Source organism: Labrus bergylta, chromosome 16, assembly GCF_963930695.1.
Source record: "Labrus bergylta chromosome 16, fLabBer1.1, whole genome shotgun sequence".
Taxonomy (NCBI): domain Eukaryota; kingdom Metazoa; phylum Chordata; class Actinopteri; order Labriformes; family Labridae; genus Labrus; species Labrus bergylta.
In genome coordinates, this window is record NC_089210.1 from 4,520,067 (window position 1) to 4,547,973 (window position 27,907).

Genomic DNA, 27,907 nt, shown 5'->3' on the forward strand with positions numbered 1-27,907 from the left:
TAAATTCTAAATGCAAAAGGTACAAAACAAAATGGTAAATAAAATAAAATGTAAAGAAAAAGTAAACTTGAAATGTGCAATTATTATTCTATCATGTATTGCCCCAATCTTCTTCCATAAATAACGCAATTTTTCACATCAAACACAAACTTCTCTTAATATTTTCAGTCCTGCACAGTGTTCAGTCCCCCCCCCCCCCCCCCCCTCCTCCCCCTCCCTCCTCCGCCTCCTCCCTCTCTTCCCGTCTCTGCCCGGCCTCTCTTGCTAGCCAACAGGCTAGGCTAGCTCGGCTGCTAGCTTCCTCTGCTCAGTGTAATTAGTTGAGACGCACCGGCTCCATCCACATCGCGGAGCTCGCCAAGGACTGAAACCGACTCTCACAGACACAGACCAGAGCGAACACACAACACAACACACAACACAGGGACGCACAAGTACAGGCTTCAAATCATCAACAACTGAAGATGATTAAACTCTTTTCCCTGAAGCAGCAGAAGAAAGACGAGGAATCTGCGGGAGGAAACAGAACAGGAGCCGGGGGGAAGAAAGCCAGCGCGGCCCAGCTCCGAATACAGAAAGGTAAGGCACAACAACAACACCGGTTAACCCCCCCCCCCCCCCCACCACCACCCCGCCGGGATACCTGGTTATCTATAAACCACAGGGTGACACGACACCCCCCATAACTCCACAGCCCACCCACCACAAACACAGAGAGTTTAAAACCCCCCCCTCATTAAAACTCACAGAAGCTAACAGCTAGCATGTTAGCGTTAGCACGAAGTAGCGGCTAGCTCGTTCTATATTTGAAAACAAAAACGCAGACAAGCCAGTCAGAAGCTGGAGCATATTGGAGCATAAGGCTACACAGCTAACGCTAAACCCGGAACACATTGGTCACTGTTACATAGCCATAACTCTTTTTTTCTTTTTTTTTAGTAGGAACACATCTTGAGGTTTTTGAAGCTAAGGTGCTACATTAAAATAGCTCATGAGTGGCTAACTTGCTGTGTCAGCTCTCTGCAGGGTGACAAACTTGTTCTCTACATTTGGTTGTGTTTTACTCAGGTTAAAAGACGGTTTTGAGGTGACAGCTAGCCTGCTTGTTTTTTTTTTTTGTTTTTTTTTGGTGTCAGCAGTTTTCTTTTCACATTTCGCCTCCTCAGAGACGAAACTAAAAAACACACCTGTACACACAGGTGTGATGACAAATCGGACAGGCATTTAAGTCAATGTGAGTGATGGCAGGAACAGCCTTCACCCAGGTAACTAACACTGCCAGCCAAAACACAATACAGCTCCCTCCTGTAATGTCAGTAGGTGGACACACCTGCAGAGGAGCTGTGTCATCCAGGTGAACACTAAAACTCCTCCTCTCAATCAATCATTCAACCTTTATGTAATCCTGAAGAATCATTAATCATAATCTGCCGTGGTTATTGATACTGTATACTGTATTTTAGGCAGTATAACAGACATATCCATTACTGGTGATCAACTCCTGGGACAAACTCAGATCATTTTCTTCAATCTAGAATTCTTTGTTTTGCTCTCCATATCTGGATCTCTCTGAGTTTGGGATCATCAGCACGACTAATCAGAGCCATTGGACTCTCCACACATTAGATCGGCATCTTTCACTTTTTTTTTTCTGACACTTTTGTTGACACAGCTTTTGATTAGTTGTCGAAACTACTACAATTCTACAATTCACTCAGCAGACGCTTTAATCCAAAGCGACGTACATCAGAGAGTAAGTACAACACAAGCAAGCATCTAGAAAAAAGGGAACAATGTGAGTAAGAGCAAACGATCAGCTTTGAGTCTGATTGGACACACAGGTGCTGACAGGAAGTGACCAGAGGCAAAGCACAACATTGAGGGCAGTTCTTGAGAGCTCTAATCAGTATAGAAACCATCTTATAAGTCGTCGTTATCGAACAAAAACCATCGTCATTACCATCATCATCATCAATAATATGGAGACCATCATCATTAAGTTAGTAGGTATTCATGAAAGAGCTGGGTCTTTAGCTTTTTCTTAAAGGTGCAGAGGGACTCTGCAGATCCAATGGAGTTTGGAAGTTCATTCCACCACCGGGGGGCGACAGAGGAGAAGAGTCTAGTCCGCGTCTTAGGACCCTGTTGTGAAGGTTGGATCAGACGGCTTTCATTGGCAGAGCGTAATGGGGCGGGGGGGAGTGTAGACCTGGATCAGAGAGTTAAAGGAGGAGCTGTTTTTGTGGCTGTTTTGTAAGCGAGCAGCAGAGTTTTAAATTTGATGCGAGCAGTAACTGGGAGCCAGTGTAAGGAGATGAACAGCGGAGTGACATGTGCTCTTTTAGGAAGGTGAACACTAAAAATCCTCCTCTCAGTCAATCATTCAACCTTTATGTAAACCTGAAGAATTATAGTGCACATCATAACAGAGGGGATGATTTAATGATGTCCAAGACTTCATAATCTGCCGTTGTTATTGATACTGTATTTTAGGCAGTATAACAGACATATCCATTACTGGTGTACGGCACAAGATCAACTTTATTTTTGCTATTTCCTGTGACAAACGCAGATAATTTTCTTCAGTCTAGAATTCTTTGTTTTGCTCTCCATATCTAGATCTCTCTGAGTTTGGGACCGTCAGCACGACTAATCAGAGCCATTGGACCCTCCACACATTTCTTTTTCTGACAAGTTTGTTGACACAGCTTTTAATTAGTTGTCGAAACTAAACAGCGGATTTATTGATAAAATAGTCGTTCTATAATTGGCAGCTTCTCTGCAAGTTCAGCTCGGGTAAAGATGGAAGTTGTTCTGTCCAGGTGATTAGTAGATTTTTAGTACATACACCAACATGTGTTAACTGATATCATATTTATCGATACAGTATTCACAATCTTTTAATCACTTTATTTATCTGATGTTGTTTGTGTCATACTTTTTTTTTTTAATCATTGCTCCGTCTGTTTGTGTTCCAGACATCAATGAGTTGAACCTGCCAAAGACGTGTGAGATCAACTTTCCTGATGACGATGACCTCCTCAACTTCAGACTCATTATCTCACCTGACGAGGTGTGTGTGTGTGTGTGATCTTTCTGTTCACTAAACACACTTTTACTGCAGGACTCGGGATCATGTGTCAGCTGCAGAGCAACTTTTTTTTAAAACTGTTATTGACCCATTGCAGCTTCAGTTAGCATTGCAGAACCTGATATCAGTTCTAACCGATTATAATCAATTTTCTGATGCTCAGTGGTGTGGGGAAACTTTTTACTGGCGCAACACCTCTGATCTACATGCACTTTTTAGAGATGTTCATGCAAGGGAATGCATATGTTGCTGCTTATCCTATTAAAACTCCTGTTTCACACCCGATCATATCATACGGATGCAGAACTTGCACACACCAGATCACACTTGTGACACAGACACGCTCTTGACAATAGCCTCGTCTGATTGGTTAATTCTTGATTGTATTTTTTGTCACCCATGGGATGGAAACTTGAACTGGCTTCCCCAGAGATGAGACAGAAGCGCATTAGTTCCCGGCCCCCGTAGTTTCACCACGTAACACTTAGAGGGGCGCTGTTCCACGAGTAAAAAGAGAAATGGGGAAGAACAGAGATGGCAGCAACATCACAGAATAAATGAGATGAGATTCAACTTTATTGTCATTACACATATACAAGTATAGAGTTACGAAATGAAGTTTGGCATCTCACCAGAAGTGCAAATAAGCAGAAAGTGCAAGAATCTGTGCTATGTACAGTAATTACAAAATTTACAGATGTAGACAAAAAAAGTGAATTATTAGGTATATATGGATGGCTGGATTAATGGGATGCTATAAATATAAATAAATGCTATAAATATAAGTATATTCTTCAGATTATAATATACAGATTAAGGTGCAGTGAGCATGCTATACTAGTTTACTGATAATATACAGAATATGGACATATTTTACAGGTCGTTAACTTATTGAGGTGATATGAACATACTATAATAAATACCCAAACTGTTGTACAAAGTGTTTTATTGTAATGACAATATCAGTCTGAAAAGACGGGGAGAAAACGCCACTGCTGATCCTTTGAAGAATAGAAGAAATGAGGTTAGATTGGAAAAGACTTGAGTTTTATCCAGAAACTCAGAAGAATGTAATAAAGAAGTTTGGTGAAGTAGAGAACCAGTAAAAACTCAGTAAAGAAACATGAAACAAGTCCTGCAACTAACATAAACAAAATGTTTATATTATAGATATCAATGTTTGAAATTACAGTTTAGCCAATGGCTGACTTCTTTGTAATTCTTCATGTCTGAGTCACAAATGGACTCTGAGATTGGATGTATTTAAATTGTTGTGTTCCTCCTCCTGACATGTTGCTGGAACATGTATGGTGAAATTGCACGTCGCTGATCTCTCCCAGAGACTCCCACGCTGCTGACATTTTCTTTAACGTTCGACCATGAAAACAGACTTAGAGTTTGTCCAAACTGGTGACCTCTTTTTCTGAATCAGCAGTTAGGTGTTTTAGCTTGGCAGCATTCAAATGATGCATCACAACAAATACAAAAACGGCTACTGACATCGATGCACGGCACAACATCTGCAGATGGTCAATGTCTGTCGACTTAGAGGATAACAAATGCTCAACGGACGCATCAGTGCATCGCTTATCAAACGTATTCACAATGCAGAGCGGCTGCTGTCATCTGATTGCATCATATTATTGGTGTATTGATGTGTTAGTGATACCTATAGGTTGAGTCAGAGCTAGTTAGAAGAACTTGGTCAACTGTTTCTGGGGTTCATTTTAAACAATAATCAGATTTAATCAGATATTTTTCAGTGTTAACTACAGATATGAAAACAAAGTAGTGACGCAGATGTGTTAATACAGGAAGTACAGTGTGTAATAAGTGTGTAATGTGTGTGTGTGTTTCTCTCGCAGGGCTTTTACAAAGGTGGAAAATTTGTCTTCAGCTTTAAGGTGAGAAACATCTGTCAGTCTTTCACCTCTGTTTTTGTTTATATCCAAAAAAGAACAAACATAAAAGTGTGTGTTTGTGTGTGTTTCAGGTAGGACAGGGTTACCCCCACGACCCCCCCAAGGTAAAGTGTGAGACGATGGTGTATCACCCCAACATCGACCTGGAAGGAAACGTCTGCCTAAATATCTTAAGGTCTGTTCACAGCTGCAGTAACTTCAAACCAGTTACACTTACAGAAACTCAAATGTCACTTACTGACTTCTTATAAAGCTCCTGAAGGCCCTTTGTCCATTAACGCTTTTAGTTGTTTTCTTTAATGTGCTGGCAATGCTCTCAACCTCTGCTTCAGAGTGCTTCTCATCTAATGCTGCTTTCACACAATACTTCTGAAAACCTCCTGAAATGTTTCTGGCTGAGTTGCATGTGGGATTTTTTTCTGCTAGCCCCCAAATATGTTTTCTGCAAGAAGTCCAGATGAGACTGTGTGAGAATGCAGCAGGAGATACTCAGGAGAATTCGCTGTGGGGGGGGGGGGCATTTATTACATATGACCAGCTCACGACCATAGACTGTACGACGTGATAGTCAATCACGAGATCTGAGATGTGAGGTGAACATTTGTTAACAAACAACTCAGGACAATTTCAGTTGCAGCTTGCCTCAAATTTTCTTGACATTCTCAGGAGTGCAAACGTTTAAAGTATCCTGTCTAGATGATAACACCTCCGATAACTCTCGCCTGATGTTTGTTCCCTCAATGTGAGAAGTTGTATGGGGTTATTGGATGAATTCCTTTGGTTCTCCTTAAATCTGCATGTTGTTTAATTCACTCAAAGATGAATCGTCCAGGCATCTATCCTGTGTTGTTAAACATAAAGCTTCCGATTTAATGGATAAAAACTGAAGTCTATTTGTTGTGTTTTAACTGTGTTGTGTGTTTTTGTCTGCAGAGAGGACTGGAAGCCTGTTTTGACAATAAACTCCATCATCTACGGTCTACAGTATCTATTTCTAGTGAGTAAAGCGCACACACTTTAACTTTGGAGTAACACTCATTGGCTGCATACAAGAAGAGGATTTAGCCTCGGGCTTCTAATGTACGCTCGTGAAGAAATGTCTTCAACCTGCATACTGAACAAATGTCAAATTGGTTTGTTAGGTGTGGCTAACGTTAGCAGTGCTAGCACCTAGCTCCTCCTTGCAGGTTAACATCCTCATACCTGTGCTGAACACGGTTATGCATTGCGCCAGTCGAGTGGTTATATTAGATTAACTTTACTTGTGCAGTGACGATGAAGTTGTCAACTTTCAAATCAACACGACTTAATGTGACACTTCCCCTGTTCCCCCCCCCCCGCCCCCTTCAGGAGCCTAACCCCGAAGACCCGTTGAACAAGGAGGCAGCAGAAGTCCTTCAGACAAACCGGCGACTCTTTGAGCAGAACGTCCATCGCTCTCTGAGGGGCGGCTACGTGGGCGCCACCTACTTCGAGAGGTGTCTTAAATAACTCGGCGTCCTGTGATCCTCCAGACTCACCCCTCCCTCTCACCCTAAACTACCCCCCCCTCCTCCTCCTCCTCCTCCTCCTCTTCTCCCTCTGCCCCGCCCTTCCTCTTCCTCTATCCCCTTATCCTCCTCAGCCCTGCTCGTTGGCAGAAGCAGGAGCTGCGGCGACAGAAAGCAGCACGCCAGAAGACGCTTTTCTGTTTTAAATCAAAAGAAGACGACAAAGAAAAACCCCGCCCTCCCTTCTTCCTTCATTCTCCCTCTCCTCTTATTTTCTCTTTGTTGTATTTCTAAGACGCAGCATTCAACCGTTTACACGCCACAGGGGGACGCCGTCACACAACACACACAGAAACTGGACTTGAAAAGATGGCCGACAGCGAGAATCGGCCGATGGTAATATGATGGAGGGGGGAGGGAGGAGGAGGAAGGTGCGGGTGGTCAGTGAATGTTGCTTGGGTGCGTTATTGATTTACAGAACGCCCCGACACTGATGATGATGATGATGAGGATGATGATAGCCACAAGATTTTCTTTTCTTTTTTATTTTGTGTGTGTGGCGCCAACACCTGTGTCGTCAGATCAGAAGGACACGCCCCCCTCTCCCTCGCAGCAAACTCCAAACACTCAAACACAAAGACTGCCCAGGATTCGGGCTATAGCCACAAATGATCGCTGATTTGCCAGGGGCCTGTGTGTAAAGTGGGAGTGGCTTGCTTCAGTGGGAGGGTCTTGTGAGCCAGAATAGGAGGGGCAATATTCACAAACTAGAGGGATGGATTTGTCATGGAGGCTGGGGCCTTGAGCCTTAATGGGAGCAGATCGGCCTTAAAAAGTCCCTCAAGACATCGACTCAGCGTTAGTTTCACATATGTAGGTGGAATGATGTCAGAGCTTGGGGGAGTGGCCTGTTAAGAGTCCGAGGGGCTCGTTAGTCTCAATTAGATCATGCATGCCTTAAAATGTAACTCTGAGCAAAACAGCAACTTGGTTTTTCTGCCTATGGTGACACAAAAGTTGAAGTTTGCCGTCACCACTTGAGGGACGGGTTTAAAAGTGGGAGTGGCTATGTGCACAGGAGGGCGGGGCTTGTGAGCTACAGTGAGAGCAAGTTCGCCTTAACAAGTTCTTTAACGCAAGACGGAGAAGGAGATTTCAGACAGCCTTTTTTTTTTTGGTATTGTGCAAAAAAACAACAACAAGCGGAGTAGTAGGCTGAGTGGATGTGTTCTTTTTGCAAGTTTGTCATCTTTGCAAGAATTTTGGAGTTTGCTGCTCATTTTAACACACACACACACACACACACTGAGGGTCAGAGGGCGGAGCGCTGTCAGGTGGGCAGAAATATTGGGTTGGGTTGGGTTGGGTTGGGTTGGGGTGGGGGGATCAATGTGTTTGTTAAAAGAAGTCAGGGTGGGCGGGGATTGCTGGGAGGGGACTTTTTTGGTTTTTAGTTGGGTGGGTGGGAGGGAGGGAGGGTTGTTGCGGGTGGGGTCAAACAGGGAAAGGGCTTAAAAATGTTACGACTCTATTGTGTATATTGAAACCCCAGCTGTTCACATTGACTGCAATATGATTTATGTTAAATAAAATATGAACTTGAATGATAAATCTGTTGTGAGCTTTGTGAGTTTGAAAAAGAAATGTAGATACAAGATTTCTGAGCTGACAGACATAAAAGTTTTGCAATAAAAACTACAGCCTGACCGATATCAGATTATTGGGGAGAAAAACACAGCCGATACAGATTTATCCGCCGATAGCGTTTTTAGATCGATAGATAAATATACACATTTATGCGTTGATTCCTCAAAGGCAGGTATCGAACACTTGTGCATTACATATACAGTATAACAGACATGATGGTCTCTGAACTGGAAAGTACCTGAGCATGTAACTGTTGTAATCCACATAACACACATCATTCTTTATTTGCATTTATTTCAAAACAGTTTTATGTGTTTAACATACTTCCACTCAACAAATCTCAGTAAATAATCATGCTCTGTTAGAAAAATATCTGAATACACCATTTCCTGTCTCCTAATAACTAAAAAACTCAAAGTCTGCAGAAACACAAAGACCTCCAGATGGACCTCGTTTTTCAAAAGGAATGCCGCTACCATGACAACAAAAAGTGTTGCTATACCAGAAGACCTCTATTTTCTTTTTGCTTCATAGTAAAAATCAACTCATCCGTGAAAACAAACTTAATTCAACATTATTACCAGAAGAGAACTTATTCAAACACTGTGTGCAGACGGATCATGAAAAAAACAAAACTCCTGGATGATGAAATATGTGTTGTTAAAACATGAAGATATGGCGAGAGCATGAGCAGGATCATGTTTGAGCGTCAATAATCACGTTACAAAAAAAGGTTCCTTACAGTGCCAGAACATTTACAGGATCTCGTTATGATGAAACATGTCGGGCTGGTAGAAGGGAAAGGGGTTTTGTTGGAACCTGAAAAACATGTTAAAGGATTAACAGAAACGTAGTCTGAGTGACAAGGATCTCACTAGAGCAAGAAAGGATCTAGTTTCAATATGAAAATCGTGGACAGAACTTAGCTCACATTGAACAACATGAAACGGATCCAGAGCAAGAATGTTAAACTGTTTCAGCATGAAATTCATCTTGCAAATACAGGAGAAGGATCTTGTTAAAACTTTTTTTTTTTTTAAAGATCTCTACATCGTGACAGAATCTTGGTAGATTATCAACATGATCTTGTTAAAGCATTAAATTCAGCATTTTTATAACTTCAACAAGATCTTGCAATGACATTTAAACTCTTGTTTTACTTTGAAAAATATCTTGCTAATTCATGAAAAGTATGGAAGCCCTAAGAGGACATAAATCAATACATTTGAGATTACTCTGTTTTCCTGCAAAAAGTAAATTCCCGTTTTTTTTTCTTGACTAATGTATCTGTTTATCTCTGGATAACAAAGCTGGTCTCCTCCTGATAACAGCTTTTTATTTCAGTCTCTTTTTTCTTTTGAGATCTCCTAAAAATGAACTCGTTATCACAGGCAAACAGCTGCATTGTCCTGATATAACCACATTAAAATAAGTCAACATATCGAGAAAACAACCGGAAAATGACTCCTGATCACGGGAATATGGAGCCAAATGAAATGCATGATTGTCCACTTAGGGCTTCCGTAGCAAAGAGTCTTGTTACAGCATTTAAAGAGGGTGTTTAATCAAAGAAAATCTTGCCGGAACATTGAAAGTCTCTTAGTAAACCATGAAAATGATCAGAGACTGTCTTAATGATTCAAAGAGATCTCGTTACAGCGTGATACTTTTGTTATGACATTTAAAGGACCTAATTATAACATGCATATGATCTTGAAGAACATCAAAACAATCTTATAAAACTGACACTTTTTTCTCATTATAATTAGACACTAAATTGATTATTTGTTGTCATGGCAGCGGCATTACAGAACTGTATCATCCAACATGGCCGCAATCGTCTGTCACTGTCCCAGTGCGTCTGTCAGTCTTCCTCCCTCCTCCCCCCATTTCTCTCCCTTCTTCATTTAGGTTCTGACCCCCTTTCAAATCCCCCCCCCCCCCACTCCCCCACGTCTGTGTCCCTCTGCCTGGTCCTCTGGTCCTTCAGGCCAGCTGGTGCTGAGTGGACCCGAGGACCAGGGGGACTTCTTTGTCCCCGGTGCCCAGCAGAGGAAACATCCTCTCGGTGAACTCGGAGGGTCCGCTGAAGCTGTAGATCTCGGAGCCAGACTTCACGTTATAAAAGGACACCTGACCCTCCTCCACGTCCAGGAACACGCCCACCTGACGCAGCTTCGGAGGACTCTTCACCTGCTCGACAGGAACAATGAATTCATTATTATTTTACTACATTTAAAACCGATAGTTCATCTGCATGTCAATCACCAGAAACTCAATCAACTCAACCTGAGATATTCATTTCTGCAGATGCTTTAAGTTTAAGAGAAACATTTGAATATGTTTTACTGTCGTTTTTTTCTAATGATTAAGAAGCAAATTAATTGAGACAATAAACTTTTTTAATGACCTTTCTGAGTTGTAGTTTGACATAAACGGCTTATTAATTCCTCATAGGTGAGTGCTTTGGAGTTTTCAGGTGATATCATTTCATTAAATGTGTTTGTACCTTGGTAAGAGGAGGTGGAGTGAGCGCTCGCATCTGGCTGCCGCTCCACCAGATGGCGTAGTACCCGTTAGTCGGACTCATGTCGAAAAGACCTTTCCTCTGCGCAGACTCGCTGACCACTCCCAGCTTCCAGTCCTTACTCTCCCCAACAAACACCTGCGCAGGTGAACAGAACAGAGGCTCACATGTCACACTGGACCCCCTGGACCACATCAGTACCTGTCGTGTGTTTCAGAGACTGACCTCCCAGTAGTGCCGTCCCGTGCCGAACCCTTCTTTAGCGGTGACGCAGGACCAGACGTCGAAGCGCTGCTGACTGTTTCTGTAGAACTGCAGCTTCTCTCCTCTCTTCACCTGCTTCCTGTCCTCAGACAGGATGAGGAAGGGATACGCCGTCACCGGGTTCAACATCACGTCCTCTGACATCAACAAAGACATGACGAGGCCGTAAATGGACTTGAGCTTGTAAAGCGCCTTTCCAGTCTTCTGACTACTCAAAGCACTTTTTTCAATGCAGGTCACCTTCACCCCGTTCACACACTGATGTGACGTTCAGTGTCCATCAGTATAAACTAATCCCTTTCTTAAGCATTCACAAGACGCTGCAGTGAGAACATTTGAGAGTTCAGTGTCTTGCCTATGGACATTTCAACATGTGACTGCACTAACCAGGTGTCCAGGCCACCAATTCTATCACTGTTTCTTCATAATGAAAACATAATAAACCACTCAAAAAAAAAGAAAAGAAAACACTGTTTGCAAGAAAAAGAAGGAACATTTAAATCCTATCATCTGTAGTATTTATACTTATAACTTAATCATTCAAGTTTAATTAAACGTACAATATGTAGAATTTTATGACAATGTTCAAATTAAAACATCTAAATTACTTAAAAATGGAAAAAACCCTTGTTATATTTTTTTTTTTGTTGAGTACTCACATTACTTTAAAAGTTACCAACAGTTATCAAAGCCAGAGATATCCGTAATTTTATAGTTGTAACGGGACGTGTCTTGTCGAGGCGGCCGCCATGATGAGCCGCCACGACAGACAGAGAGATCTCCCATGATTCCCCACTGGAATCTACATATTGTATCTCTAAATCCTATCATCTGTAGTTTTTATACTTGTAACTTAATCATTCATTCAACAGTTTGAATGTACCCACCCATGTAGATTCGAGCCTTCTTGTGTCCTAACAGAAAGAAAAAAAAAACATTAAACTTTAACTGACAGAAACTTCACGATGAAGCAGACTCATTCAAAATGTTTATCAATGATCAAATAAAAAAAAAACATGTTGATGAAACAGACACGTACCTGAGACCGTTTTGTGCTTCTTATGATCTGAAGGAAGACACGATCACACAGTCAGTCATTCTTTCAAAATAAAAGTCCTCAAAACAAACCCAGGCTGATTGAATCCAATCAAAGTAAAATGTTTTAGTATTCTCAGAGGCGGTGATGCAGTTTAAGTGTCTGCTGGTCCTGAGTTTATCTTAACACACTGGTTATATTTCTGATGGATAAAACCTCTGATGATGGAACACCTGATGCTGGATCAGAACTGACCTTTCAGAGACCAGTGACTCTTCCTCAAACTGGCGCTGCTTGCCCTCAGACTGAGCATGCTCTCCGCCACCATCAGATCCCCCGACGAGACTGAAACACGACAACATTGTTCATTATTTATTAGTACAGGTGTGGAGGCAGTGAAAGTGGCAGTATCATGCTGTACCTAATTACATCTTATCGCATTGTTTCTTATGGCATTGTATCATATTGCATCGTTTTTTATTCAGTGTTGTACCTAACTTTGTCGCATCGCATTGTGTCATGTTGTGTTGTACTCGGTTGTAACATGTCATGTCATATCACAATGTGTCGTACTGTTACCAATGTTTTACTGTCAACATGGCAAAAATACATGTGCAATATATATTTCCATATGCTCAGTTTTTGGCAAAAATACTTTTTAAAATAATTCTCCAAGTAAAAATCACTATATTTAAAATTGGGTGATAATTGCCTAATAGAGTTCCTGCAGTCTTTGTATCTAATGTAGAAATACATGATCTAATCATTTTTTCTGGTTTGAGAGAGATGTTTTTTTGCATGTTTATGATGTACGTATGTTGATTCTCTACACTGTTTATTGTAGAGAATTAAAGCATGTAACACCCAATTATTTGAAAAATAATTATATGCATAACCTCAATGATGTCTCATCTTTTATCCGTTTATCCTTTTTATGTTATTATTATCAAGGACAAACTTCCTGTATGCATTTAACTATCCCCACATATTGAGATGACCGCCTCCTGGGACTCACAGGAACCTCTGCTGCCTCTGTACCGAACCTCCCCCATCCGAATGTCGTCCATCTTCTCCTTCACCTCGGACAGAGAGCTCTTCACCTCCTCCAGGGGGAAGTGGAGGGAAAACTCCTCATCTTCATCCACTTCCCTCTGCTCGTCCTCAGCGAAAGGAGCTGTGGCCTTCTCATAGCTCTGAGGTGGAAGAGAGGGAGAACATAGGTTTAATACGCTAACAGACGCTATGCTAAAGCAAAAAGGGCCAGATTATTTATTTATTTATTGTAAATAGGGACAGTGCACACATATCAGTACAGATGTCATTTGCACATTTGCACTTGACCTTGTAACTTTAAAGTGCTGGTGTAATTGCACATAGACCTATTGTGCAGACATGTGTATGCACATACTTTTGCACAGGGTAAACATATCTAGATTAAGGTATAACATTAACACACTAAGGCTAAAACTAGCAGAGTATGAATCTTTATGATCTTACCTGCAGGAAGCCAATGTGGTCCTGACTGATGGCTTGGACCTCCAGCGTTGCCCTCCTCTCAGTTAACTGGCTTAGCTCTGCCTCCAGTCTGTCCACAAGCCCCTCCCCCTTCGACATCACGGCATCAAGCTGGATCTCAATCCCGCCCACCACCTGAGACCGGATCCTGTCCAATGAGCTTGACACTTCATCCAGGAGGTTTTCCACCTCACCTCGCTCACCGTCTGCATACATCTGCGAGCAAAATCAAAATGTATCACAATAATCAAAGTGATTATAGAAATCTGATATGAGCCATTTTTGGGATAAAAGTATTTACATGTTCCGATAAATGGATAAACAGTTTAAGTAGAAAGCCAAAACATTTTGAATATACAGAATGGTGAGCTAAACATTATTGCTAAACCGTAACTGAAATGTTAAGCTGATGGATAAATGGTTTAAAAGTTAGCCTTCAATAATGCTTGAATATTTGACAATCAATCAAAAGTTGTCTACTTTAAGTAACAAGAACATAGTCTCAAACGTGAGCTAAAACAACAGACAAACAAACATGAAATTCAACTAAAAACTGACTTTTTTGATCATTAAACATTTGAAGGAGGGTAACCAGATACGCACAAAACTGTAGAAAATAGGTGATACAGTTAACATGACTTTAGACCTCAACCCTTTTTATTAGTCTGCAGTTTTTCATGCCAACGAGCAAAGCAGCAGGATGAACTACTTCCAACTGACAGGGCCTCACTTATATATATAAAAAAAAAATTTAAAGTGTAGAATTGTTTACGAAATAAAACAGTAAGTCTGACCTTTACTCCTTGCAGTTTCCTCTTCAACTGAGTCACATGAATCTCTTTCTCTTTGATCCGGTTCAGAATCTCTTGCTCCGTCCTCGCTACATGTTTCTGAAATCAAGACAGAATCTGTTTTAATGGCAGAATGAGTTGTCATAGAACAATGACACAACATTTGTATATAATTGAATTCCTTATAATAACAATGAGCATGTTTCTTGCTCTCTACCTGTTTGCTGACTCTCTCAGTTTGGACAGAAACGGTTTTGTGTGTTCGATGTTCCTCCAGGACACAAATGGCACAGATGCAGCGCTGACATGTCCGACAGAACACCTGGACAAGTGAACACATCAGGTGGTTAAAGGTGAAAAGTAAGAGGTAAGTTCAGTCCCAACAACATGTTAAGATGAGTAAGAATCCATAAAAAATTTTTCTAATCAGAACTAATGTCAAACATTTTGGGTTTGTCCTACATACATTTCCAACAGTTGCTACATATCTGATCTGTAATACTGTAAGTACTGTTGCCTGACATCTAAATTATTAGAAAAATAAACTATGGTGGCTATAATTTGGCTATAAATTGGAAACTTGTTTATTATGAACTGCAGTGGGCCGAGTAATGAACCCTGTGGAACACCATATGCAAAGTAAGTTGTATTTTAAACCTGCTCAGCAATATGTGCAATAAACTGACTCCCTGATAAATCAATGTGAAACCAGTTAAATTCCAAACACATATTTCATCTTAATGTTGAATAAATCTTTAGTTTGTTAAAAGGGAATTGTTTTTTAAACTTCTTCTTCGTAAAACACAGGGAATCAAAATTTGAATAAACAAGAATACCTGACTTGACCTGAACAACATACAATAAACATCTACGTTACATTAAGTCTGTGTTTCCTCTCACCTCCAGCAGGCGGTGGTGTTGCGAGCATGTGCGGCCCCTGAGGGCCTCCTGAGGGTCCAACAGCGGGTGTTTGGCATAGAAGGGTGTGGTCTGATGTGGCTGCACATGCTCAGTGCAGTAGGAAGCCGTGCAGGTGAGACAGGAGCTGACAGCAGGTTTTTTAAGACCTGTACAGATATCGCACCACACCACCTCCTCACCATATGACGGCATAAACGGGTTGGTGCTGGATGTGTCTGTTGTCATGGCCCCCGTCACCCCCGGTGTTCCATTCCTGGCGGGCATTGGTAACCCTGCTGCGTCATATTGAGCTTCTTTGTATTTGTCTGCTATGAGAGCGAAGACTTTGTTGACGCTGAGCTGAGGGCGTTCATCAAACTGACGTTTACAGAGCGGACAGGTACAGACCGCACTGGATGCCCAGTAACCTCCAATACACGCCTGCAAAATACACATCAGAGGAATAAGAAGGTTATATCCTTTAACTTGTCTCAAGTAAAAATCTGTTTCCCTGAAAGACTATTCAGGGAACAAACGCGTTACCCTTGTGGACCAAACCCTTTGAACAGGTTCTACTGTGTAGAACCTAGGTGTTACTGTGTAAATGTTACCTGGCAGAAGTTGTGTCCACAGGGAGTGGAGACAGGTTCATCAAACACATCGAGACAGATGGAGCAGGTTAACTCCTGCTCTGAGAACAGATCTGAGGCTGATGCCTCCGCCATCATCATACTTCTGCAGGACAGATGAGAGGAAACGTAAACAGCCGCAACAATAACAAAGCTACATTGTGCTACCTGTTTCTGATTATTACATCTGCTATTTAAAACCTGGACCATTTTGGGGTTTCTCTTTACAAATTTTTAGGGTATAATGACAAAAAGGTACAAAAGAATGTAACAACTGAAAGCAGTTGATTTTTTTGTGCCTGTAGCTTTAGCCTGAAATGGCCATAACAACTAGAGTGTGTCCACTACAAGTTTTTTGTAATTGACAGATACAGGTGGTAATTCAAAGTGTCTGAAAACACAACAGAATCTCATCATTCAATAGGTATTTATATAATGCCAATACACAAAAACCCTATCTGACACACTAACCATTAAGTCCACACAGTACTCTTACATCAACTAACTGAAGACCTTCACACCACCTGTTAGCGTTAGCAGTGTAACAGGAGATGAGAATAAAGTGAATAAATCTTAACCAAGAACTCAGAACAGGAGGTTCTGAGGTAATCCGAACAGTATTAAAGAGGAAGTCTTTTGTCTCAAAGAAAACATTTTCATCAGATAATTTAGCCAGAAGAGAAAATGTTGAATCATTTTACCTCACAGGTTAAAAACAATAAAGTGTAGGTGGATAAAGGACCAGGTCAGACAGCATTCCTGCTTAAAGTCCGACACACTAACAGATTTAAACAACAGCCAAAAATAACAAAACCGAGAGCGCTCAAGTCATCGGAGTCAGACGGGTGTACAGACAAACAGACAGAAAGACAGGCGTGAGGAGGACAGACAGGTTTATGAGGCAGACAGACAGACAGTTGTAAAAAAAAACAGACAGATTTAAAAATCATAGCGATAAGTTTAAAGATAGAAAGTTAAAAGGACGTAGACAGGTGTAGAGATAGACAGATATGAGTAAAAAATAGCTTAAGGTGGAGAGGTGTAAAACAGAGAGACAGACAGATTTAAAGATGTTTTAAAAAACGATGTTAAGACAGACATCTGAATAACATGGGGGGTGAAAAGCAGAACTAACAGACAGGTGGAAATACAGCTGGACAGGTGTGAAGATATACAGATTTTAAACACATTAGACAGGTAAAGACAGAGCTACAGACAAATCTAACAACAGACAGACCAAAACACACATACATTTTATATTATTACTGACTTTGTAGCTGTTAATCTTTTCTAATTATTGGTGGATCGTCCCTCTCGTTCTGCATCTCCCTCTCAACATCAACACACTTTCTGCAGACGGCTGATCAACATGATTCTGGTTCTGATCGAGGTTTCTGTCTCTGTAAGGACGTTTTTTTTCTTGTCACTGTCACTTTGCTAAATGTTGCTCATGTCTTTTACCTGCTTTTTGTAAAAGTGTCTCGAGATAACATTTGTTATGAATTGGCGCTATACAAATGAAGATTGATGGATTGACAAACTTAAAGTGTCTTCGAGTCTCAACAGCTTTGGACACCAGAGTGCTTGAGACGTGACAAACTCTCGGTTTCAGGAGGAAGATTATAATCCGTTTCATATGACCTGCACCTGTCGGTCACCTGTGTGTTTTGATGTGGATCGACTCGTCTGTTCTGCATGTTTTAACCGCTCATATCATCCCATTATTATCGGATAGTGACTTTAATACCAAACACATTCTGAAACCAGGAAACGTAACTCCTTATCAGCATTCACTTGCAGAAAACTTTGCGCCAGTTCTCCTCTGATGAGTGAAAGTTCAGTTTACACAGAAGAATAAAAGAAAAAAGCTTTATCGCAGGAGGAAATATTTTAAATATGTGTGGGAACAGGAACAATAAACACAGAGACGTGTTGGTGATGGTGATAATAAGATATGTCTCACACACACACGCGCTGCTTTAAACTTTAAACTTGCATTTCTACAAATTCTGCACATTTACAGCAACCAAAGAGTGACAATCCTCTTAAAATATATCTATATATCTAACATCATACTTGAAAGACATTGAAGGTTATTATTAGAGAAAGAAATCAGGTGTTTAAGGACGGAACATTACTCTCATAAGAGGTGAACTTTCTGTGATCATGTTTTCTGGTAATCTATAAAACGTAAATCACTTTTATAAAACTTAATTTTTCTGGAGTAATGTTGGACTTCTGTTGAAAGGGGAAACAGTTTCAAAATGGAGAAGTTAAGAGGTTTAGGAGTTAAAACCTCACTTTGTGCTAAACTTTAACTTGGTAGAAAAAAAACAGGAGCTAAAAACATTTTAACCAACCAGGAAAAAATGAGCAGCTGCTAAGAAATATTGTACTGACGATACCTTTCTGATTCTTTTGGAGGTATTTTAATTTGATGCGAGTGATTTTCATTGTGATTTACTTTCTATACTTTACATTCAAAACATGTAGGACTGAATGGGTGGATGTACTACACTCATTTGACAGTTTCAGTGAAGGCTTACTTTCAGAATAACATTGAAATAACTAAGCTAAAACAAGCTTGAAAAGTACAATGCATTATGTAAAGGTTGATGCAGACAAAGTGTGCATCACGAAGAGGCTTCGGTTTTAATGAATAAACTTGTGTTTGCAGGGCACATAAACTGGCGTACATGCCACTTCCCACGCACAGTTTGTAATCTATCCAAACAAACCTGTCAGCAAAATGTGAGAACCAGACAGCTAAGCAAATCCTGACCTCATTTTGGAGGAAGGGGAAATAGGTGATATGGTAAATTGGTGATTTGAAGTGACAGTGCAGCCTTTTATTGACGCCTCTCACACATTTAATTTAATCAAATATCAAACTATCGACTCATCCACAAACCATAATCATTGAAACCAGCAGTTTGGCCGTGTTTCAGTAGTGCACAGTTTTCCATAATTACTACATGAAAAGATAAAGACATTTGCATGCACGCTATTTTTTTTGCTTACGAACACTTTTGGTATGATTCTGCAAACTGTTTTATAAATGAGACCTCAGAACTGTTCTAGTAAAAGTGGAGGACGGTTGCTTCACCTTGATAAAAGACCCCTTAAAGGGGCTTCATCCCTTTATGAAGGCCACTTGCTCAAGAAGAAAAAGAAGATGAAGAAAGTGGAAAAGTTGAGCACCCCTGACGAAGAGCTACAAAACATAACGACTGAACTTGAAAAACCGTCCTCAGAGGAAATCTTTGCAGAGTAGTTTGTTAGCAGTGGTTCACTTCAAGTTGTGATATTGATGGGAAGGGGATATTTGAGGGGAAGCTGTGACCTGAAAACCAACTTTTAATCTACAAATTAATTCACAACAGAATAAAAAATATATATATTTTTTTAAATTCACAAAAGACAAAAATAAGATCACAGAGAACTTCAGATTGGCATTGTGAGGACGGGGTCCTGACAGCCTGCTCACCTTGTTGGAATACATTCCCACTTTTATATGTGAAAACCAGAAAACCAACTTTGTGTTTTATCACCTGGTCAGGATGTGTTTAAGAGTTTAAACAAAGTTTTAGTTTGAGGTTATGTTTTAGTGCTAGCATGTATAGGAGAACTTAAATTGTTGTTCTAGGATTTTGATTTGGTTGTAAAGTTGATTTCAAACATTTTAGGACGATGTGGAAATCAGAAGGACATTTTGGCTTGAGTGGTTGAGGTCTTAACTTTAAATGTACGGAGCCCCTGAAGTCCCAAAAAGTGAAACAACATCTATTTTTTTACTTTTTGGGACTTCAGGAGCTCCATACAAATGATTTTTTCTAAACCTTCACACATTTTAACTCCAAACACTTTTAGCAAAAGAAGTCAGATACATATAATCAATTTGAATGTTGAAAAAAGTTTTTTTGTTAAATTCAAAAGTAACTTTAAAGTTGTATTCAGGACATGTTATCTTAGCTTAACTGGCTACCTAAACATTTTTGATTGAAGTTAAGAAGTGTGTTTGTCTGCAGCTGCTTCACAGTTTGACACACACAGATTTATAAAGGTTAAAACGTGTTTTTGTTTTTTTTACTTGAACACACACGACAGTGAAGTGTCAGAAGTGAAAAGAGAAAACTAAATATTTCTTCAAACATTGCTGGCATCATTTGACAGGATCTGAATGTTCTCATGTCTGAGCACATGATAAAAGAAAAACCACATGAAACAACAAACGCCATCACGATGAACCTGCTGGGACAGGTGTGCATATTCTAACAGCTCTGAGAGGAAACACAAACAAACAGGATTTCACACCACAGTTAATCCCAGGTGAGTTTCTGTTCAGTCTGTTCAGTAAAATTCATTTGATACCTATTTTTTGACAAATCCTGATCTCTAGAAAAAAAGGATCTGATCACAGTTGCACAAACAGATTTAGTTAAAGAACGAAGAAGAAGAAGAAGTCCTCCAAACAAACATTTTAACTTTCCGGTAAAATCGTTAACCTTAAAATATCTGTTCTGCTGTTTGTGATTTTTAGATATTATTTGTTCCGTATTTTAGATAAAGAGATGGAAACTTCCAGAGAGCAGCAGTTTCTTACCTTTCACTCTGACAGTCGATGTTGTTTTTTCTGCAATGCAGAAACTCTGGTTAGCCTGTGGTGTCATCAGTGGGCGGAGACTTTCGCCGTGATTGACAGCAGGTGCAGAAAGTTGTCAGGTGAGTTTGGACGGTTGATGTTTAATCTCGCTTTAAAATGCTCGAACTCGGTTACGTTTTACGTAAATACAACTTTAATACATCTGTTATATTTTTTTGTATTTTAGTTTTCATCCATTGTAGTTTATAAGTAGTTAAAAAGTGAGAAAAAGACACGACGAATAAAAAATAAAACGCTGTCATAAAACTAAAATACCAAATGCTAATTCAAGGGTAAATCCTAATTTTCAAGATTTTTTTTCTTTACAGAACCTTTAAGAAATATCAATGTAAAAAAAAAATGAAGCTACTAATAAAGATGCATTTGGATGACTAAATAAACATTGACATGACATGTAAAGTTAAAAAATAAATGTGTACACAATCTTAAAAACAACTTTAAAGAAATATACTGTGTACAATGAAAAGTGAATTTTGATGAAAATACCTCAAAGAGACAGAGACATACAAATATATAAAGTAAAGTAATTACCAAATGAGAACTGTTTAAATTAAATAATTTAATAGCATAAAGAAATACAGAGACGTGTTACATTTAATTTTACAAAATAATGCAAAATATATTCAAATAGAAACAAATGTGAAAATAAGATAAATAAATAAAACATAAATATAAGAAACCATGAATTTTCAGACAGGTAAACTAGTTATTTTACTGAATAGACGAGTGGTACATATATTTAAGAAATAAATATATAAAGCACAAAGGTTCTTGTTCATGAGCAGTGTTCTGTTACTGTTTAACCCCCTCCAGTTTGCTTATGACACCTGAAGACAAACCTGAGGACAGACAGGACAGAGGACATTCCTGTGTGTGTGTGTGTGTGTGTGTGCGCGTGTGCGTGTGTGTGTGTGTAAGTAAAAGGTAAAGGTGTTTGTTTTTATCTGCATGTAAAGGTGTGTGTGAGAGGGTGGAGGTGTGAGGTGGTGAATCCTGTTTGGCTCCTGGCCTTTGATTTGCTCATTTGTCTGCTCAGTTTTTTGTTATGCAAATAAAAAATACTCCTCCTTCACTGTACGGAAGCCCATGACAGCCAAAAGAGAGACAAATATTGAATTCAGAACTATTGGCTAAGAGGTTTAACAAATCAGATTCATGATACAAAAACAAAACATGCGAAGTAACAACTTTCAAGCTCAAAAAGAATATGAACGTTGACGTCGATCCTTTTAATTTTTGACCTGGAATGTAGAAATTTAGAGAGATCTGATTGGCTGATTGTACCTGGAAGAGGGACAGTGATTGGTCCAGGCCAGCAGTCATGACAACCTGAGCGGAGAGGGCTGGAAGTGGACGGTGGTCAACAGTAAACCAGCTAATATCAGTCGAGAGCTTAAAGCACAACACTTGTCACTCAACTCATTTATTGAACAGGTATGAAAAGATCATCAGTTTTAGCAGTTAGCATTCAAGCTTTTCTATTCATTTTACAGGTTTTCATCCATCTGCTGCTCGTCCCATTCGAGGACTTTAGGGGGGTGGAGCAAATCCCGGCCGTCATTGGGCAATAGGGAGGGTACACCTTGGACTGGTCGCCTGTCAATCACAGTGCTGACATATAGAAGGGACAAATCTGAGCTCTATAAATCACAGTTAGCTTCCGTTCCTTTAACCGAGGCCTCAACCAAACTGCGTTCATTAGCTCAAATATTTGAAATGCTAACTGGACTGAATCTGAGTCGTGAGGTGTTTGAATCTGTGCGTTTTTCTGGGTCAAAAATAAGACGAACACATGACGCGGTTTAAGTTTTTTATACAATCACATCGTACAGATAATAAAAAACAAATATAGCTCACTGAAACGGTAGTTCATGTTTTTTTTCTGGCTTCCATTTATCTTCAAATCACATCTCACGTGCGCGTTCAGGCTGCTTTTGATCCAAGTCCACACCAAACCCCTCTGGGATTTTTAGCATTTTAACGCGAGAACTACAAATCCTGTAAACTCCAAGCTTCCTGATTATCATTTGCAACAATCTGCTGATTTTAGTTCATACAAATAAACTTTGTGAGACCAGAAGCTGTATGTCGTAGATATATTATGAATTAAAAATGATATGATGCAATAAAAGTTCACAGGATTTATAGACAGCAGGTGGTTAAAAACAGCGGACAGGTCCTTTAAATCGCTCAGTCGGGTTTTGTGTTCGTCCTCAGAAGTCTTTGTAATGCAGCAACCTGAACACACAAAAACAGATTTGAGATGTTAGCAGGTGATTTTGGTGAATGAACCTGGAGGTAAAACTCCTGGAAGAGGCTTTTGAAGTTGTCTCACCTGAAGAGAGGGGCGTGTCCTTTGCTGTTGGCCAATGAGAAGAAGCCGCTGTGTGGGGAGAAGTCGAGGCAGCTGGCTCGATAAACAACCTTCCTCTTGGATACGGGGAAGTTGGAGAAGACGGAGAGGCTTGGCATGTGGACCTGAGAAGACAAAAGCAGGTCAGAGATATCACAGACGGCCATCAGCTGTCTAAACATCCTCCTCCTCTTCATCATCATCATCATCATCATCATCATCAGCTCACCAGTTTCACGGCCTCGTCCTCGGCACGGGAGGCGATCGCGAGGATCTCAGAGGTGGGGTTAAACCTCAGAGAGGTCGCAGAGGTCAGCAGGTTCATCACCGCCTTCAGAGGCTTGGGATTGGTCGAATTGAGACACGCCTCCTGGGAGTAAATGTTGACCACGCCCGACTGAGAGCTGCAACACAGATAACCAAAAATACTGACACACCTGGAGACAAAATGATCTCTATTTGAGTTTGAACTAATATTTCTAAAAATACTTTTATTGTGAGTTTTTAAAACCTTATGAACGACTTTTTAGAAGAATAAACTAAACAAGAAAACCAATGATGTCACTTTGACAAAGAAACAAAAGCTCTGTGAATCCACAAAAGTGCGGTAACTAAGCGTCATTATCCCATTCTTCTTGTATTTCAAAATAAAAGCATGCGTATCAGAATGAAGGATATGAACATTTATATGGACAGAAAAACATTTAAAACACTGTCGTCTTGATCCGATCCATCACTGATAGCAATATACCATACATGACTGTCAGCCAATCAGAGAGCAGGACAGTGCGTGTGGGCGTGTCTTACCCGCAGGCGAGGTAGCGTCCGTTCCGTGACGCGGCGATGGACGTTCCCTTCACGCAGCCGTCATCTGTAAACCTGTTCACGCAGCGACTGCTGCGCATGTCCCACACATACACCTCCCCCTCCTCTGTACACACACACACACACGTTAATCACATGACAGGAAGTGGATCTGTGATGTCACAATGCACTCTCTGATCGCTGTGACTCACCTGAGTTGGCGAACACTTTGCTGCCGTCGTGAGAGAAGTCGACGCCGCAGATGTTACCGTTTATCTTCATACTGCGGACCACCTCCTTAGTCTGACACACACACGCACACGCACACACAGGATTTGTGTAAACTTCAAACCCTTTTTTAAGGCTCTCATGAAGACAGAAAGAAATAGTTCATTAACTGACTGTTATAAGAAAGTTTGTCTGATTAATACAAAGTGATTCACATCAAATTGAAGATCTACCAGCAAGCAGCAGCAGAAGAAGAAAAGAAGCAGAAACAGGTGAAGAGGGACACAAAATATCAGAAGAAGAAGAAGAAACAAAAAAAGCAGATGTAGCAGGAATATAAAAAGGAAATGAAAAAGCAAAGAACTAGAAGAAAAAGAAGTGGAGGCGGGGGGATAAGAAACAGAAGAAGACGAAGAGAGAAAAGTAGAAGGTGGAGAGGAAGCAGCAAAGAAACAGAAGAAGAATATTAACCTTGAGCGTGAGCAGGTGCAGGTATCCGTTTGTCCCGGTGAGCAGCAGAGCGCCTCCTTCAGGACAAACAGAGAACTCCTTCACTCTGGCTTCATTCAGACCTGAAACACAAACACAAACATTTAACCACCTGCAGGATGTGTCCGCATGTGACCTCTGCGTGACCTCCGCGTGACCCCTGCTCACCTCTGACCGTGTGCACAGGTGTGACCCGGCCCTCCATCATGTCGTACAGGTAGAACATCTTGTTCTTCAGGCTGGTGGCGATCACCGTCTCGCCGTCCGGGCTGAACGCGGCGCGGTGAATGGGGAAACGCTCCAGGTGGATGCTCTGGATCTTCGGGTTCGACTTCCCGTCCACCTGCAGGTCGACACACACACACACACACACAGGCACACACACACACACAGGCACACAGGCACACACACACACACACACACACACACACACACACACACACACACACACACACACACACACACACACACACACACACACACACACACACACACACACACACACACACACACACACACACACACACACACACACACACACACACACACACACACACACACACACACACACACACACACACACACACACACACACACACACACACACACACACACACACACACACACACATCAACATCTCCACCTGATTTTACATCCTCTGATATGAAGAGAGATCTGATACGCTGGTGTGCTGAGTGTACCTGGAAGAGGGACAGTGATTGGTCCAGGCCAGCTGTCATGACAACCTGAGCGGAGGGATGGAACTGGACGGTGGTCAGTTTGTCCTCTGATGGACGGGCGCTGTTGGCGTCAAGACGTTTCTTCATCTGGGAACGAGTGAAAACAGAGACTATGGATTTGACTTTGGTTCATTTTGCTCTCTATGAACAAACAAGTTAAGTAATATTAAACTAAAGGGGCGGCAGGTTTGGCTCAGCGGTTAGAGCGTGCGCCTCCTGTACAGAGACAGCGGCCTTAGGTTCAAGCCGACCTCGGTCTTTTGCTGCACGTCGTGCCTGGCTGCTGACGCGAACTTAAAGAAAAACATGGAATCAAACCTGAACGGGCGTCGGGTCTGGACTGAGGTCTCTGCTGAACACCCTTTTTTTTTTTCTTTTGTAGTCAGTGAGGTAACGTACCCTGAGGATGCCACTCGGCAGACTGTCCGAAGACGCCACAAAGTTCCCCGTCCTCCTCAGCAGCTCATCGTCCTCTTCATCCTCGTCTTCTTCATCTTCAGCGGCTTCATAAACACGGAAACACACGCTGTGATTTTGAACATGTTTTATCATCTGAAGATTTAAAAAGGAAATCACAGCGTCTTCCTACCTTTCTTCTTCTTCTTCTTCTTCCTGTCGCTGACGTCTGCCCACGACGGGGTTCCTCCCATCGACTTCTGAAACCTGAAACACACCCGGTCAACAAACAGGTACTGTGTGTGTGTGTGTGTGTGTGTAAGTAGGAGTGTGTGTGTGTACTCACTGGTCTCTCATTCTCTGCTGCAGTTTCTGTTTGTTCATGGTTGACTCAGCCTCTCCTCTGATCAGGTCTCTACGGAAACGATGCTTCATGTCCACCCTGAAACACAAACACACACCTGAGATCTGACACAGAATGACGGCTGCTCATTTTTAACTCATTTCCCTTTATTGCATTTTATTTCTTTTACTCCTTTTTAGTTTGTTTATTTCCCTTAGTTACTTTAAATAAGGTGTTATCATTAATGGGGGGGGGCGGGGCTTCACATTAGTTCCATCCAAACTCTGAATTTCTCTGAAACTGAGCCGAGCCCAAGAAGAAGAACTCACTGTTCCTCTCGCTCGTCATCCTCGTCCACCCAGGCCGCAGCTTTTCTGCTCGGCAGCAGGCGAGCTCCGTCCTCAGCCTCAGAGTCGGCTGACTCCTCGTCTCCGTCCTCCTCCAACAGAGTCCCCGTCCCCGTCCGCACCCCATCCTCCTGCTCAAACACAGAAAGTGATGTCAGAGGACGCGACAGGGAGACACTCGTGAGGTCTGTCCCAACGTGAGCTGAGAGGGAGGCGACATCTGGAGGACTCGTTATGAGTTTTAAAAGGAGAATTTTTGACGAGGTAAACAGGTCAGGCTACAGACTCCACTCAGATGGCATTAGGGATCGTGAGTTGAGTGAATGTTACATCAATTTTCATGCATTTTAGCAAAAAATTAAATAAAATGTGATGTTAATTCATTAGGTATTCTTACAGTATACTTTTTTTTTTAACCGTCTTTATTGACAAAATTAAAATATGCAAAAAATGTTTATATAAACTCTTAAAGAGGATAACTTAAACAAGTTATTTCAAAAATAAATCAAGACTAGGGGGGATTACATATATAAATAATAAATAAATAAATAAAAATCAAACTTTTCAAAAAGTAAACAAGCAGACAACAATCTGGAGCAAGGACAAAAAAAAAATCAACAAGGGCCAGAAATCAAAACAATAAGAATTTCCATAAGTCAGCACTCAACCTTTCTAACAATCCTGCTAGATTTAATTTTTTTCAGATAAGAAAAAAATATTTGAAATAATTTATAAACCAGTCAAAGGAGGGTTTGCTGTTTCTCACATATTGAGTTTTTGTGAGAATACATTTATACAGCTGACATTATATTATGCAAGCCGAATTTACCAGAAATAACTAAAAGTAATAGAAGAATTAAATCTTGCTCCAAGTTGTACATAAAAGCGACTTTTTCCCAGGAGAAACACAAACTTAGTATATTTCTAAACGGGGTCTGGTTGGTAAGAGAATACCTCCACGAGTCTCTCCACCAGCTCATCCTCCGCCCCGAACACGAGCTCCTCCAGCAGCTTCACCGACCCGTCTTCCTCTCCCAGCACCCGAACACTCGCCACGTTTTTCTGCCGTTTTTGTGCCTCTTCCACCGGGTCCAGCTTCGGTGGTCGAGCCCTCTTCTTCACCTTCTTCTCGGCCGGCTCTCTCACCTCCTCCGCCGGCAGCTTGATAACGTTGAGGTCCGCCATGTTTCAAAACGTCATCCAAACCAAACTCCTCAGACAAAACCTGCAGATTTAAGCTCTCAGTGTTCATGTATGTGAAATACTCAGGTCTTGTGTTTTTCATCCACATTCAGCAACAAATCTTCCCCATGTGGACTCCTCTGTTTTTCTTCATGTGCTTCCGGGAGGAGGAACTCTGAACTCTGAACCTAGGAAAACAAAAAGCCTGCCCCCTAGTGTTCATTGGTAGACCAACATGCATTTCTTTTAAATAAAGAATTTAAATTAACCCCAATCAATGATGGATTCATTCATTAATTTGCAAGTTATAAAACAATCATTGTCCTTACGATCAATTAAGTGTCCAGCAACTGAATTAATTTATGATGTCTTTGTTTTTATGTGCAATAATAATGTTACATTAATGTTATATTATGTTTAACCATCCACTTTGTGCAATAACATGTTGCACCTTATGTGACCTGTGTGCATGTCTGTGTTACACGGAATATTACAGACTACACTTTTGTCAAATAGCTGATTTATTTTTTATTTTTTTAAATCTTTTTTT

The 27,907-nt window shown here is 40.9% G+C and overlaps 3 protein-coding genes across 5 annotated transcripts; 1 reads left to right on the forward strand and 2 right to left on the reverse strand.

Moving 5' to 3' along the window:
• Window positions 1–265: 265 nt before the first annotated feature.
• Window positions 266–7,743, forward strand: ube2m (ubiquitin conjugating enzyme E2 M). Its single transcript, XM_020641038.2, has 6 exons — window positions 266–579; window positions 2,979–3,073; window positions 4,957–4,995; window positions 5,085–5,188; window positions 5,947–6,010; window positions 6,364–7,743. The coding sequence occupies exons 1-6, from the start codon at window positions 465–467 to the stop codon at window positions 6,502–6,504; spliced, it is 558 nt and encodes a 185-aa protein (XP_020496694.1). The 5' UTR covers window positions 266–464; the 3' UTR covers window positions 6,505–7,743.
• Window positions 7,744–8,427: 684 nt separating this feature from the next.
• LOC109989334 (E3 ubiquitin-protein ligase TRIM39) lies at window positions 8,428–20,459 on the reverse strand. The gene is made up of 13 exons (XM_020641039.3): window positions 20,416–20,459; window positions 15,795–15,918; window positions 15,184–15,624; window positions 14,501–14,605; window positions 14,287–14,382; window positions 13,475–13,708; window positions 12,993–13,170; window positions 12,233–12,322; window positions 11,981–12,007; window positions 11,829–11,855; window positions 10,903–11,078; window positions 10,660–10,815; window positions 8,428–10,343 (listed from the first exon to the last, which is right to left on the reverse strand). Exons 2-13 carry the CDS (start codon window positions 15,912–15,914, stop codon window positions 10,137–10,139), a joined length of 1,857 nt encoding a protein of 618 aa, XP_020496695.2. The 5' UTR covers window positions 15,915–15,918; window positions 20,416–20,459; the 3' UTR covers window positions 8,428–10,136.
• A 1,815-nt stretch (window positions 20,460–22,274) lies between these two features.
• On the reverse strand, window positions 22,275–27,528 carry utp18 (UTP18 small subunit processome component). Of its 3 annotated transcripts, none has more exons than XM_020641020.3 (13): window positions 27,130–27,528; window positions 26,158–26,306; window positions 25,832–25,927; window positions 25,679–25,752; window positions 25,489–25,592; window positions 25,051–25,176; window positions 24,518–24,692; window positions 24,332–24,432; window positions 23,845–23,935; window positions 23,636–23,759; window positions 23,058–23,232; window positions 22,811–22,953; window positions 22,275–22,713 (listed from the first exon to the last, which is right to left on the reverse strand). In XM_020641020.3, exons 1-13 carry the CDS (start codon window positions 27,358–27,360, stop codon window positions 22,689–22,691), a joined length of 1,614 nt encoding a protein of 537 aa, XP_020496676.1. In that variant the 5' UTR covers window positions 27,361–27,528; the 3' UTR covers window positions 22,275–22,688. The 3 variants fall into 3 exon arrangements, with proteins under 3 accessions (XP_020496676.1, XP_065820945.1, XP_020496675.1); XM_065964873.1 differs by having other exon boundaries at window positions 25,489–25,594; window positions 25,684–25,752; window positions 26,158–26,309; XM_020641019.3 differs by having other exon boundaries at window positions 26,158–26,309.
• Window positions 27,529–27,907: the final 379 nt, after the last annotated feature.

Coding starts and splice junctions, on each gene's coding strand:
- utp18 (XM_020641019.3), bottom strand. CDS start 27,360: ATGGCGGACCTCAACGTTATCAAGCTGCCGGCGGAGGAGGTGAGAGAG. Junction 24,693..25,050: donor AATCACTGTCCCTCTTCCAG/GTACACTCAGCA, acceptor GTCGACCTGCAG/GTGGACGGGAAGTCGAACCC. Junction 23,233..23,635: donor GGACGCTACCTCGCCTGCGG/GTAAGACACGCC, acceptor TCTGTGTTGCAG/CTCTCAGTCGGGCGTGGTCA.
- ube2m (XM_020641038.2), top strand. CDS start 465: ATGATTAAACTCTTTTCCCTGAAGCAGCAGAAGAAAGACGAGGAATCT. Junction 4,996..5,084: donor AATTTGTCTTCAGCTTTAAG/GTGAGAAACATC, acceptor TGTGTGTTTCAG/GTAGGACAGGGTTACCCCCA. Junction 5,189..5,946: donor GTCTGCCTAAATATCTTAAG/GTCTGTTCACAG, acceptor TTTTGTCTGCAG/AGAGGACTGGAAGCCTGTTT.
- LOC109989334 (XM_020641039.3), bottom strand. CDS start 15,914: ATGATGATGGCGGAGGCATCAGCCTCAGATCTGTTCTCAGAGCAGGAG. Junction 15,625..15,794: donor GTGGACACAACTTCTGCCAG/GTAACATTTACA, acceptor TGTATTTTGCAG/GCGTGTATTGGAGGTTACTG. Junction 13,709..14,286: donor GGAAACTGCAAGGAGTAAAG/GTCAGACTTACT, acceptor TTTTGCTCGCAG/ATGTATGCAGACGGTGAGCG.